Here is a 13,877-nt window from a genome sequence, read left to right as displayed (position 1 = left end):
ATCACTTTTTTTCTGAATGCATAGGCCTGTCTACTGTGATCTCATATCTGTTAACCAAAACTTGTTTCGATACTTTGATCCGAAAATATCTGTTTCGGAATGAAGAAAAAAAAAATATTTCGATTGCAAATAATTCAGCAACCCGAACTCTTAGAATCTTTTGGTTTTCAGTAATGAATAGTATCTAAAGAGTTCTTTCTTTTGACGTCTCATTCGATGGATTTGGAGAAAATTTTTGAAAATTCCTTTTTTTTTTAGACAAGGATTACCCCTTGGATAATTTTCGAAAGCCTTAATAAATAAATTTGTAATTTTTTTAGCTGAATTCATAATCCTGTTCAGATTGATCTCATATCTGTAAACCAAAACTTGTTTTGGGACTTTTATCCGAAAATATCTGCTTCCGAAAGAAGGAGGAAAAAAAAATATTTCGATTGCAAATAATTCAGTTACCCGAACTCCTTTAGTTTTCAGTTATGAATATAGTCTTTATTCAATGAAAAAACAAAAAAATGATTCTGATAGAAAATTGAATTCTCTATACTAAATGTTTTAAATAAAATATATCAAAATTTTGCTTTGTTAACGAGATATATTGAAAAAAAAAACGAAAAGGGGGCTTTTGCACCCCTATAACCTATTCTATTTGTATTTGTTTTTTTTTTTGCTCTTCACAAAACATTTATTTAAAATTGTATACCTAATAATGTTTTTTTCTTATATGCAGCAATAATTTCATTTTTATTAAACTCTGTATATTACTTAAATTTTGTTATTCAAATAAGGAATGTTTTAATTTTTTTACCATAAAAATAAAGTATATTTCATTTTTCAACATTTTAAACCAAAATTAATACTCTGATGTTTCATCAGAAAAAATAACAATTAGATTTCTTTCTAATTGTTTCAATATAAAATTGTGTTTTCATAAATTGTTCGATTATACAAAAAAATGACATTCTACGTACGTCTTTTTTAAAGCTAAAAACCTATTATTTGTATTGCTAGACGATTCCACAAAATTAAATTGAACACCGCTTATTCCTATTAATTATTATCTGTAATAACTTGTCAACCAATTGAGCAAAATTGAACTGAATTAACATAAAATGACATTAAAAAAAACGAAATTCAATTAAAAATTAATTTCTATGAAATAAAATAAAATAATTTTTCCAAACAAAATATACTTACAATCATACAATATGCAAATTAAAAATGCATATTTAGTTTGTATGATGAGTGAATAATACCAATATTAGCGTGGTCTTTTTTAATGAAATCTATGAATTTTAAAAATATACTCTGTAAACCTTTCTTTTTTTGTTTACAAAAAACCAAAAAAAATAGATCTTCGTTTCCTTACCAAACCGATACCAACAACATTTGTTCAAGTGGTGGTTTTCACCTTCAATATTCATTTGAAAATAAATACTTTCTATGAATTAAGAAAGATAATATGAGAATCATTTTAAATTTCCAGGATTCTTTAAGAAAATTAAATTTAAACAAATATTTTGTTAGTATAATAGGACCCGATTTGAGTTTTTTAAACAGAATTTCGTCAAATAAAAACCATGCTAACCAATATGTAGGCATACACTAACATTATGTTTGTTAGTATTTTATTCACATAATGTAGATATAATTAAATTAAAATTCCTTAATAGTTCGTATAATTCGATTGCCACAAAATTCAGAGAATTTATTTTGCCCACATACCCGACACATGACAATGTGGGATTTTAGAAATACAATACGATTCCAATGATATTATTTCCACATCATTTGGGTGGGTTAATTTAAAATAACGTATCTAGAACTTGGTATCACACGAAACTTTAATAGCTTCATATGCTTAACACCAACAAAGTAACCATTTTCAAGGATACGTGCATAATATGCGTGCGTGTTATCAGATTCGGTTGTCGGTTGTTTGTTCTAAGTAAGTTTTATGTCCTGAATGTTGTTTATCTAACTAAAGATTTCTACGCAATTACAATACCATAATAATTATACTAAACCATCACACAACGCATGTTTAGATATAAGATAGTATTTCTATTTCATTTTCTTTTACATGTTGTTCATTCGAGTGATACTTAATTTATTTAGAATTAGAATAATTTGATGATGATTTCGTGCCAATTTATCAAGACATGCACATAGAAAAAGACATTGTAAATAAAATAAAATAAAATAAAATAAAATAAAATAAAATAAAATAAAATAAAATAAAATAAAATAAAATAAAATAAAATAAAATAAAATAAAATAAAATAAAATAAAATAAAATAAAATAAAGTAAAATAAAACATGAGAGCGAGAGGAGATATTCAAAAAAACAAATTTTGTTTACTCAAAAATTACTTTTTTCCAAAATTCAAACTTTTGTCGTTTGTCCACCTCTACTTCTTTAAATATATACCAAATATTAATTTTGTTACATAAATCGTGTTTTATTGGTACTCAGTATTTTACTGAGTAAACATTATATGCAGTAAACAATAACAATTGATTACTTTTATTTATTTATTAATAACCCTTATTGTATAAGTTTAGAAAAAAAATTTCTCTGTAAGCCAACAAATAAAAAACCTTAGCAATCATTTGTTGCTGTTTCCCGTGAACAATTTTACTGAGCTAAGTACTGAGTTACCAATAAAAAACGGAGATTTTTAATTAAATTAAATATTTACGTTAAGATTGTTATACATAAAAGTTACGCATACACCACAGTGATTTCCTTATATTCCTCTAATTTCATCACTGACTGAATAGTAGTCTGAATTTTGTTGACCATTTACCAATTGTAATTATACGGTTGTAGAGTATGTGGCTTACACAGAGTTGCTTGATTTGTGTTCTTGTGTATAACACCTTAAATCATAAAAATAAAAAAAATATAAAAAATTGGAGATTTTATTTTTTATTTTTTTTAAGCTAGTGCTAAAATGTTTGCGAACATTATTTTTTTTTTTGAATTTTGATGACTTTTGACTTTTCTAGTTCAAATTTTGAACTAAATATCTTCTAAACGTAGCAGGTTGGACAAACGACGATTTTTGGTATATGTGAAGAACTCAAGGTGGACAAATGACATAAGTTTGAATTTTTCAATAGAAGTCAATTTTTTTTTGGATAAAAGAGAAAGAATTTATTCTTAAAACTTTTTGGAGGGTGGACAAACATATTAGATGGGGCTTACGAATGTTAAATGCAACAACAACAATGCAACAAATCCATATATGAAAAAATTTCCCCCTTCGCTGGAAGTTGAACCTGAAATACTTTTGCATGAAAAAAACTTGATTTTACATTGGAGTATTTCTCACTGTGTGAAAATTATACTTAAAAAATATCATTATACAATTATGAGTCTTAATTCCCTATCTTTAAATAAAAAAAAAATTAAGAAAAATATTCTTTCAGTAAATCTACCAATATTGGTAGATTAACTTCTTGTATATGAAAATAAGACAAAAAGTTAAATTTTCATTACATAAGGCTTATCAAAGTTATACACCGTTAATTAAAAGTTAAACACTGTTAATTAAAATAAATAAACACTGCTCAACAGGTAATTTTTTTAATTTAAATGCAAGACCTATAAAAGAAATCTAGGAACTCGATGGCTGTTTGGCGAAAATGGTAAGATAAGCCATAGTATTTGAAGGAAAAGCGAGAACGACGAGACTTAAACAAGCTTTTATGACATTTATCAAAAAAAGAAAAAATTAACATCTTTCAAAAAAAAAAAAACATCCTATTTTAGCAGCGTCACAAATTGTGAACGAATCAGATTCAGAGGGAATACCTATTATTCTATTATATTCTATTAACAATTTTAATAATCGATGTCATCCATTTCTGTAGTGAAAGTAAGATGTTTTCTTTTTTAATGTTGGTGTTTCAAAGACTTTCGTCAGTGTTCTGATAAAAATTTCCACCAAAGATATTGGAGCTAAAGCTTATTTTAAAACCAAATGAATAGTTGCCAGAAATTATCGTTAAAACAAAAAGTAGCAATATGGAATTCTGATGACTTAAACAAACGCAAATAGTACAGGAAAGTTAGTAAAAAACAAGCATTTTGTGGAACAAATTATAGAAAAGCTTGTCCTGGTTTTTGGGACACCAGAACCCTGGCGAAATCCGCCATTTTTGGAAAACGCAAATTGATCTATATCCCCAAATCCTCGATTTGACCAAATAAGGTATTTGACTAAGGTTGTAGCTAATATAAATATCTTTTGGTGCATACACTGTTTTTACATGAAAAAAATATTATTAAGGCTGTCATTTTATTTTTATTTTTTCGGTTTTTTCAATTTTTCTATCCCTATCATAAGTTACATAATTTTTTTAATGTTAAAGTTGTAGAGCATCAAATTTCTGATAGTTTGGTATACTTTTGAAGATGATGTGACTTTCTAAACCAAAGCTACGTAGGATTTCCCCAGGGGACCGGTGTCCTGAAAACCAGGACTTAAGCTTTTTTCATACCCTTCTTTTAGATTTTGGAATATCAGCATTCCTATATTTCGTTCCACGAAAAAATCTATCTTTCCTGTAGATACTTAAACTCAAAGCTTACTTTGAATTTAATAACATTAGCCGTATTTTTGTTGTTGCATTAAGCCTTTTTTCTTTTACACATTAAGGCATCAGACTAGCTTACATAACTTGGTGCGAGATCGTGCCAGTCACAAATTCGAATTCCGTTACTTTTCCTTGAGCTTTCAATATGCCCATTGCCCATTAACCTAAGTGTAAAATTTAATTTATACTGACGCTTTGGTTTCATTTTACATTCATACAACCAATTACAATTTCATAGTCACGCTGACCCCAAAAATAATATCATAAACTATTCAAAGATATAGTTTTGTCATGCAAATTAAAACACATTCATATTCAAATTTTGCGTATATGAATAAGCGTAGGTTAAAATAAGTTCATTGATCTTCTAACAAAAAAAAGAATTATTGTAAACAAAAGAAGAAAGACAAAATTTTATAATTTATATGCTGATTTATTCATTTTCATTAAAAATACTGTTTTTTTTTTACATATGGTTTGATGATATTCATTTCTTAGCGACAATTGGGGGCAAGTATGACGTACCAGCGGTAAAAGTGCTGCTTCCAGTTTTAGATGAACTAGAGCTGTAAGTACTGCTTCCAATATTTGATGATGAACTACCAAGACTACCAACTCCAATCAATTGTGTTGATCCAGAGCCAATGGATGAACCAGATTGGTATTTGCTAGCACCACCAATAAATTGAGTTGAACCAGATCCAAAGCTACTTCCAGAGCCAATGCTTGAACCGGATCCGAAGCTGCTTCCAGATCCATAGCTACTTCCAGAGCTTGACCCTCCAAGAATAATTTGTGATGGGCTTCCAGGGCTAGCATAGTTCAAAACTGGTGCAACTCCACCATCGTAGTTCTCAGAAGCTCCTCCAAAGTTATCGTATTGAGCTTGGATCTCAGCCTTGGCACGTAGAACATCTTCGTTGGTCCTGTATTTGACAAATTTAACCTCAGGTTTGGTTTGTACATTCTCTTGGATTTGTTGAAGTTGTCCAACCAAATGAGCACCGTCTTGTTGCTTGGTAAGAACATAAATAGCGGTTCTTTGTTCGATAGCTTGTTTGGCAAGTTGAAGGGCGGCATTGGTGGCAGCGTTGTTTTCTGGGGCCTTGATGAAGACAACTTGGAGATTCTTCTTCAAGACATTGCTCAATTGCCTAGTGACTTGTCCTTCTTCATGGGCTTCTTCGGGAGCTTCAAAGTTGTAGAATTGTTTGCTGTATTCAACGGTTTGTGGGACAGAGTCAAGAGCGTCAAAACCGATGTTTAAGGTGTTTCCAGCTTGTTTGTAGTTTCCGCTGCTGATGATTCCACTGCTTGAGCTACCGTACAAACCACTTCCAGAGCTGCTTCCATATCCACCGCTGCTGATGAAACCATTTCCTGAGCTGCTTCCAAATCCTCCACTGCTGATCAAGCTACCGCCTGATGATGAGCTGGAGATTCCACTGCCAGAACTGATAAGACCACCACTGCTGTAGCTTGAAGATCCTTGACCAATAAGGTTTCCAGAAATGCCGCTTACATGGCTAACTTGTTGACGTACACCGGATACTCCAGGTCCGTAATTGTAACCAGGCAAAACACCAGCACTGACTGCTGCAGCCAAGAATCCAAAAATCTATAATAAATAAATTTATTAGAATAATGAAAAAATCAGTAAAATAAGTCGGTCTTCCCAAATCTAAACTTACGATAAATGATCTCATAGTTTAGTAGCGTCTTACTTCGTCGTTGACTTGTGAAAACTGAACTAAATTTGCAAAGAAGTTCTGGATTTTTATAGTTTTGTAAACAAAGAAGGAGAAAGGTAAAAATCTATTCTAAGCTCATAAAAAAAACCTAAATAATATCTTAAGAAGCTTTTTATTGGTATGAAAAAAGAACATCGAACTTTTGATGATAGGTGGTTCGTGGTTCCCGCAAATAAATATTTCGCGTGTGCATCAATTTTGGGTTTAAGAATATTTTTGTGGTTTTGGATTTTTTTTTTGTATTTATTATGCAAATATTTACACTCAATTGGGTAATAGTTTAGTTTAGGTAAGAAGAATTTTTGACTTAATAAAGCCTCAGGGTTTTGATTTACAAAATAGCATGTAATAATAAAATGGTCTTTACAACAACTACTAATAGGAATAGATGTAAAAATTAATGTTGTATGAATAATATTAAAAATTTTCTATATTTTGCATTTTTATTTCAGTTTAACAACTGTATTAACACGTTTAATAAATAAATTGTGTCAATCATTATTTTATGCATTTATTAATGATTGCTGAAAGTTTAGTGCTCTTTTAGTTGAATAATATCTACTGCTTTAATAAAATAGAATATAATTTAAAAGCACATATCCGTTCTTCGAGTTCAAGTTGATTTAGATTATTTAATCTTTTTGTAGACAGACTAGCTAGCCCGATAGACGTTGTTCTTATTTTATTATTATTTTTATCAGTAGGTGGTAGTACATGAATTTTAGGCCTAAGCAGTGCTGAGTACGAAATCCCTGTACTTAATCCTGTGTTTTGAAATGGAGGAAATTTAAATCCCGGGAGTCAAATTCCATTGAAGCTTTAATTTAAAAAAAAGAACCACGGACGTATAACGTATAAAATTTATTTTTTTGTAAAGAGATAAGTTAAATTCACGATTAGTCTAAGAGCCGGGAGCAGATTTTTTGCGTGAGAGGTAACCGATTCATATTAATATTAGAATAAGTCCCAGCCATGGTGATGACGAAAACGAACGTCTGCCAGCATGTGTCTGCGCCTTTGCTGAGAAAAAGTGCATCAAAAGTACATTTTTTCTGAAAATTGATTTAGTGAGGGTAACCACCTGGAAACAATTGGAACCTGACGCCCTCGTCGCCCTGATTACAAAAACACCCATGACAGACGTTTTAACTGCGCCCAAACACCCGACAGACGAGCCTGAAAACGCGTTTTTTTACGCGTTTTTAGGGATTGGGGTAACCACCTAAAAACAATTGGAACCTGACGCCCTCGTCGCCCTGATTACAAAAATACCCATGACAGACGTTTTAACCGCGCCCAAACACCCGACAGACGAGCCTGAAAACGCGTTTTTTTACGCGTTTTTAGGGATTGGGGTAACCACCTAAAAACAATTGGATTCTGTAGCCCTTGACTCCCTAATTGCAAAAATACCCATGACAGACGTTTTAACCGCGCCCAACACCCGACAGACGAACCCGAAAACGCGATCTTTTACGCGAACGCAAGGGCTTGGGGCAACCACTTGAAATTAGTCTCATTCTGTTGGTCTTGACTCTCTGATTACAAAAATACCCATGACAGACGTTTTAGCTGCGCCCAAACCCCCAACAGACGAGTTCTAAATCGCGATCTTTTTTCGCGAAATAAAAAACCAAGGACTTGAGGTCACCACTTGAAATTAGTCTCATCCTGTTGTCCTTGACTCCCTGTTTGCAAAAATACCCATGACAGACGTTTTACCTCCATCCAAACGCCCAACAGACGAGTCATAAATCGCGATCTTTTTCGCGAAATAAAAAAGCAAGGACTTGAGGTCACCACTTGAAATTAGTCTCATCCTGTTGTCCTTGACTCCCTGATTGCAAAAATACCCATGACAGACGTTTTATCCGCGCCCAAACAACCGACAGACGAACCCAAAAACGCGATTAAATTTAATTGAAGATTTTTGTGAACAAACATTTTTTTTTTCAAAAATTTTGCTTAAATTTCATACATTTACTAATGCCAAAAGATTGGCTAGGCAATTAAAGGAAAACAACTATTTGAGAGTCATGGACAATCTTCCATCGTTTAGGCGATAAATGTAACTTTCTCAATAATTAACTTCAAACACAAAATATTTTGAACACAACGGTCAGCACCTACAATACTTGCATACACGTTTTTAAAAAGCCAGAATCTCATTTCTACAAATTGCATTTATCGCCTAAGAGATGGAAGATTGTCCTTCACTCATATTAAAGGAAAACAACTATATTGTCCATGACTCTCAAATGAGGCTATGAGAACAATAGTGGCGTAAGCCATAAAAAGGAAGTTTTGAGCTAGGTACGAGTGATTTAAGATACAGGGTTTTTCAAAACAACACTTTTTTGAGTGCCATCTAGTTCTGAGTGTATCTAGCTACATAAATCTATTTTTGTAATAAAGTAGATATATTAAGAGACCAAGTTTTTATGAAAAACTCATTTTTGAAAAAAAAACCGGTTACGCCACTATTGCTCTCATAGCCTCAAATAGTTGTTTTCCTTTAATTGCCTAGCCAATCTTTTGGCATTAGTAAATGTATGAAATTTAAGCAAAATTTTTGAAAAAAAAATGTTTGTTCACAAAAATCTTCAATTAAATTTAATCGCGTTTTTGGGTTCGTCTGTCGGTTGTTTGGGCGCGGATAAAACGTCTGTCATGGGTATTTTTGCAATCAGGGAGTCAAGGACAACAGGATGAGACTAATTTCAAGTGGTGACCTCAAGTCCTTGCTTTTTTATTTCGCGAAAAAGATCGCGATTTATGACTCGTCTGTTGGGCGTTTGGATGGAGGTAAAACGTCTGTCATGGGTATTTTTGCAAACAGGGAGTCAAGGACAACAGGATGAGACTAATTTCAAGTGGTGACCTCAAGTCCTTGGTTTTTTATTTCGCGAAAAAAGATCGCGATTTAGAACTCGTCTGTTGGGGGTTTGGGCGCAGCTAAAACGTCTGTCATGGGTATTTTTGTAATCAGAGAGTCAAGACCAACAGAATGAGACTAATTTCAAGTGGTTGCCCCAAGCCCTTGCGTTCGCGTAAAAGATCGCGTTTTCGGGTTCGTCTGTCGGGTGTTGGGCGCGGTTAAAACGTCTGTCATGGGTATTTTTGCAATCAGGGAGTCAAGGGCTACAGAATCCAATTGTTTTTAGGTGGTTACCCCAATCCCTAAAAACGCGTAAAAAACGCGTTTTCAGGCTCGTCTGTCGGGTGTTTGGGCGCGGTTAAAACGTCTGTCATGGGTATTTTTGTAATCAGGGCGACGAGGGCGTCAGGTTCCAATTGTTTTTAGGTGGTTACCCCAATCCCTAAAAACGCGTAAAAAAACGCGTTTTCAGGCTCGTCTGTCGGGTGTTTGGGCGCAGTTAAAACGTCTGTCATGGGTGTTTTTGTAATCAGGGCGACGAGGGCGTCAGGTTCCAATTGTTTCCAGGTGGTTACCCTCCCTAAATCAATTTTCAGAAAAAATGTACTTTTGATGCACTTTTTCTCAGCAAAGGCGCAGACACATGCTGGCAGACGTTCGTTTTCGTCATCACCATGGCTGGGACTTACTCTAATATTAATATGAAACGGTTACCTCTCACGCAAAAAATCTGCTCTCAGCTCTCGGTCTAGATGGTTTTTTGTTGAAATAAACATTTTTTTGTGTCACGTTCTTCAGGTCTTTGTTACACTTTTTTTTTACAATTATATTGATTATTCTTAAATATTAACGTTATTGAAATAAATTATTTCCATCTTCGTGACCTTCTTGTTAATGTTAATGTTATTGAAATAAGCCAAAAGGCAATGTAAGGCTAAGGCCGGTTTTTGCAAACTTCCCAGCAATTCTATTTATAATATTTGGTTAGATATAAACTGAAACAAAGCTTAAAACAGTTCCAAAAGTTCAATGGTTTTCCAAAAAAACAAAATTTATAATATCACTCATTACCAAGCCAACAACGCTATGGTTTTTCGTGTAAAAATGCTTACCTCTCCAATTTCGTATGATTTTACCCAAAATATTTATTTTAACTTCCAAATCCGAAACGAAATTGATGAATTTCAAAAAGCTTAACGTAGCGTGACAAAACAAGCGTGAGTTAACAGGTCGCAAAACCAAATAAATGAAAAAAAAATTTTGAATTTTTGTCGAAAAGTCGCTATCTGCGAAAAAAAACCTGTAAATATATCCTTACTGGAATAGAAAACAAGTGATTTTAAAACAGAAAAAAAAAAAACTGTAAACGAGCTTATAATAATAATTATAGTACGTTTCCACCTTCATTTCAAATCAAATGGCTTCACAGTTCACACTTAAATTCCGTGGAAACAATAAAAGCTGAAACACAATCACGCTTTGCCGTCGATTTTGACAACTGCGAAAAGTTCAACTATAGGAAATCTGTGTATCCTCATACAATGACGCTTTTCTTACGTACGCTTTTTTTGACAAACGTAAGGAAACGTAAGAAAGCGAGCAAAAGTTCAACCAGACTGAACTTTTGCTCGCTTTCTGACATTTAACAGATATAGTTACAGTCACTTACATTATTATTGCGCCAAATGTGAATAAAAAAAAATAAATTATTGCAAAACTACGTGTGTTTTTTAATTTCTCTATATAGATTTTGCACAAAAAAACGACATCGGGATATTTTAAATCAAAACAATTTACGTATTAAAAACAAAAAAAAATTAATGATGTTTTAGACTGAGTTTTATTGTTAAAAACAATATATTTTGATTGGTTTTGTTTTTATAACTATAGGATTAAAGAATAAACAAATTTCTATGCATTTTTTAAACACATTAATATCCTTTTTCATTTTTCCACAATTAAATCAAGATAAAGACTTGGCCCAATAATTTTGTGAGTGACTGTGTTTTTTTTATTTGACAGCAGATTTTATGTTGCAATCAGCTGTTCAAAGTCAAAGTGACAGAAGCGCGCTTTGAGGATTTCTCAACGTAACGCAACGAAGCGACGCCCTGAAGCGTGATTGTGTTTCAGCTTTAAAGGCTTTGAATAAATCTCCTCTTGATCTTTTTCTTCTTCTAAAAAGTCATCTGTCAAAACGGAAATATATTAAAATAATCTAATTGAAATTTTTTAGCGATTTCACAAAATGTTCATAAAATATCATAAAAATATCATAAAATAAAAAAAAAAAATTTAAACTTCGTACTGAAAATTGGAACTATAGTAATACCTTTAGGAACTATGAGAAAAACCATAAAACCCAGTTTTGATTCATGGAAGTCGGTTTTGTTTTTTTTTTTTTGATAAAAATGATTATTAAGAAATCGTCACTTGGTTGCATATTGCACAACGTTCAAAAGAGGCCTCAAAAAATAGAATAGAAAAATACATAAAATACAGAGTTTCATTTTGCTAGCCATTTTTCTAAATATACAGGGTGTCCCAAAAGTTAACGTCGAAACGAAAACGGTACGCTATACAACTGCAACAAATGAAACGATTTTTTTTCAAATTAATGTTCAAAAATGAAAAACAAATTGATCATTGATGAATGAGTTAATTATAGTGGCAATTTTAACAGCCTTTATCCACAAAAAAAAAATTCAACAACAAATTGAAATTGCACCAAGTGCTTATGGCTACAGTTACAATACTGTTTCACGGATGCCAATCCGATCATCAGACTCTTTTATTCCATTTGTAGGCATGTGGAATGTGGTGCTTAGTCAATTCATTTGAAAAACTGTTTCTGTCACACTTGACCAAGACCAAGCGAGTTCAGAGTACACTACTCACTGCGCCCCACCTCACCACATGATTATCTTCACCCAATTTTAGGCATTTTAGCTTATCAACATTCCAAATGAATAGAAAAAAAAATTCTAATTTAATACTATATCCTGTCAGTTTTTTATATGAAAATAAAGTTATTCTATCAGCTGCTATCAAAAATCATTCATTCAGCAAAATAGTGATATCTGATGACGGTGTTGAGAACTGCACAAGATGTTGGCTTGGCATTTTTATTGCAAAAGCCCTTTTTTTCGTTTCTAAAAATGATTCCGATCAAAATCAGCTTTCGTTACCAAACAACACCTCTTTTCAGCAAATAATATTGTTTCGTGTGCGGTACCACATTTTTTTTTGATAAATATTGTATTTTTATTTCTGTTCAAATAAGGAAACCTTCAAGTATATCATAACATAAAGCAAAAGCAGATAAAATATATATTTGTATTTGTACTATATATTATTTTCTATTCAATGTCAGTTCTTTCCTGTATAAATATTTTTCTTTTCGTTATCGCGTTCTATTTTCTATATATTTGCTTCTGGTTCTGGTGGCTGTGATTGATTTTTCGGATATCCTTTTTCACAGTGATGATGCCTTGCTTTCTCTGCCTTTGCACACAAGAAATATAGCGCCAAAAGGTGTTTGATTTTATTTTAAAAAAAAATAAATATAAAAGAGAAACAAATCTATTGAAACCTATACTACAGCTTGGATTGTTATTATCGGCCATAAATATAGCAATGAACGTCGAAGCAAAGGTATAATGTTCGCTATGCTATATAGAAAAGGATGCGGTGCAGTCGTAATTCGAATGATTGCTTTCCCTGAGATTTTTACTGTTAATGGCTATAGTACGGAATTGTAAGATTTGTTCCTTTTATTTGGAAAAATTTAAGACTCGAAAAATGTTTTTGAACTTTTTGTTGACTTATTTTGGAGGTAGTTCAGTTGCGACTCTATAGATTTTGGACTTTATGGTCTTAAAATGTTTCTATTGAATCCAAGAATTATTTGGTACAATCATTTTGGTACGTAGTAAGGCTTTTAAGCGAAAAAAACGTTGATGCAATTCCTCGTTCAATTAAAAAAAAAACTTGAAATCGCTTCAGATTTTATACAAAGTCAGTGTAGGACCCTGGCTCCATTCAGTACCATCATTAAATAATTTGTTTGATATTTAACTTTGATGTTCATTTAAAACAATTTATCTTAGACTATGAGAGTTTTTCTACTGTCTTATCCTTGCATAGAAGCTTTGTAATAAAAAAATATGATTTGCTACTATAAAGTGCTATAAATACTACTCTGTGTGGGGCTGAGCTGAAGCTGAGATATATGTATATATATTTCCCTTATGGTTATTTGCTTTTTACAATTTTGCTAAACTACGGTTCATGGGTCGTTAAATTTCAACTTGAGTTTTCATGGCTGGTGGGCGTGGGCGGTGAGTGTGATGATGGTGTAATTAAAACACTACTACCTACCTACTATATATATTGAAAGCAGACGATACGTCAAAGGAAGTGATTTTAACTTCTTTTTAATGTATCCTTATGAGCCGAATAATATGTATGTATACGAGTAGCTATGATTCTTGGATTCTATATTATTTTTAAGAGTGTATAGGAGTTTTGAAGAACTTTTTATGATGCTATGAGGGTTGCATATGGATGTTGTATGGATGCTGTGTTTTATAGTAAATAATAGTCTCGTTTTCATTTTGAAGAGTGAGAGTTTTTTGCCTGTATTT

At 32.2% G+C, this 13,877-nt stretch overlaps 2 protein-coding genes across 4 annotated transcripts in view; one reads left to right on the top strand and one right to left on the bottom strand.

Annotated features, from left to right (window-relative positions):
- Positions 1 to 13,877, top strand: part of LOC129913047 (uncharacterized) — a 248,694-nt gene that overhangs the window by 163,298 nt on the left and 71,519 nt on the right. The window lies entirely within an intron of this gene.
- LOC129913049 (keratin, type I cytoskeletal 10-like) lies at positions 5,015 to 6,504 on the bottom strand. The gene is made up of 2 exons (XM_055991434.1): positions 6,294 to 6,504; positions 5,015 to 6,220 (listed from the first exon to the last, which is right to left on the bottom strand). Exons 1-2 carry the CDS (start codon positions 6,306 to 6,308, stop codon positions 5,090 to 5,092), a joined length of 1,146 nt encoding a protein of 381 aa, XP_055847409.1. The 5' UTR covers positions 6,309 to 6,504; the 3' UTR covers positions 5,015 to 5,089.

The sequence above is a fragment of the Episyrphus balteatus genome, chromosome 3 (assembly GCF_945859705.1).
Source record: "Episyrphus balteatus chromosome 3, idEpiBalt1.1, whole genome shotgun sequence".
Classification (NCBI taxonomy): domain Eukaryota; kingdom Metazoa; phylum Arthropoda; class Insecta; order Diptera; family Syrphidae; genus Episyrphus; species Episyrphus balteatus.
This window is presented reverse-complemented; position numbering and strand designations above follow the sequence as displayed.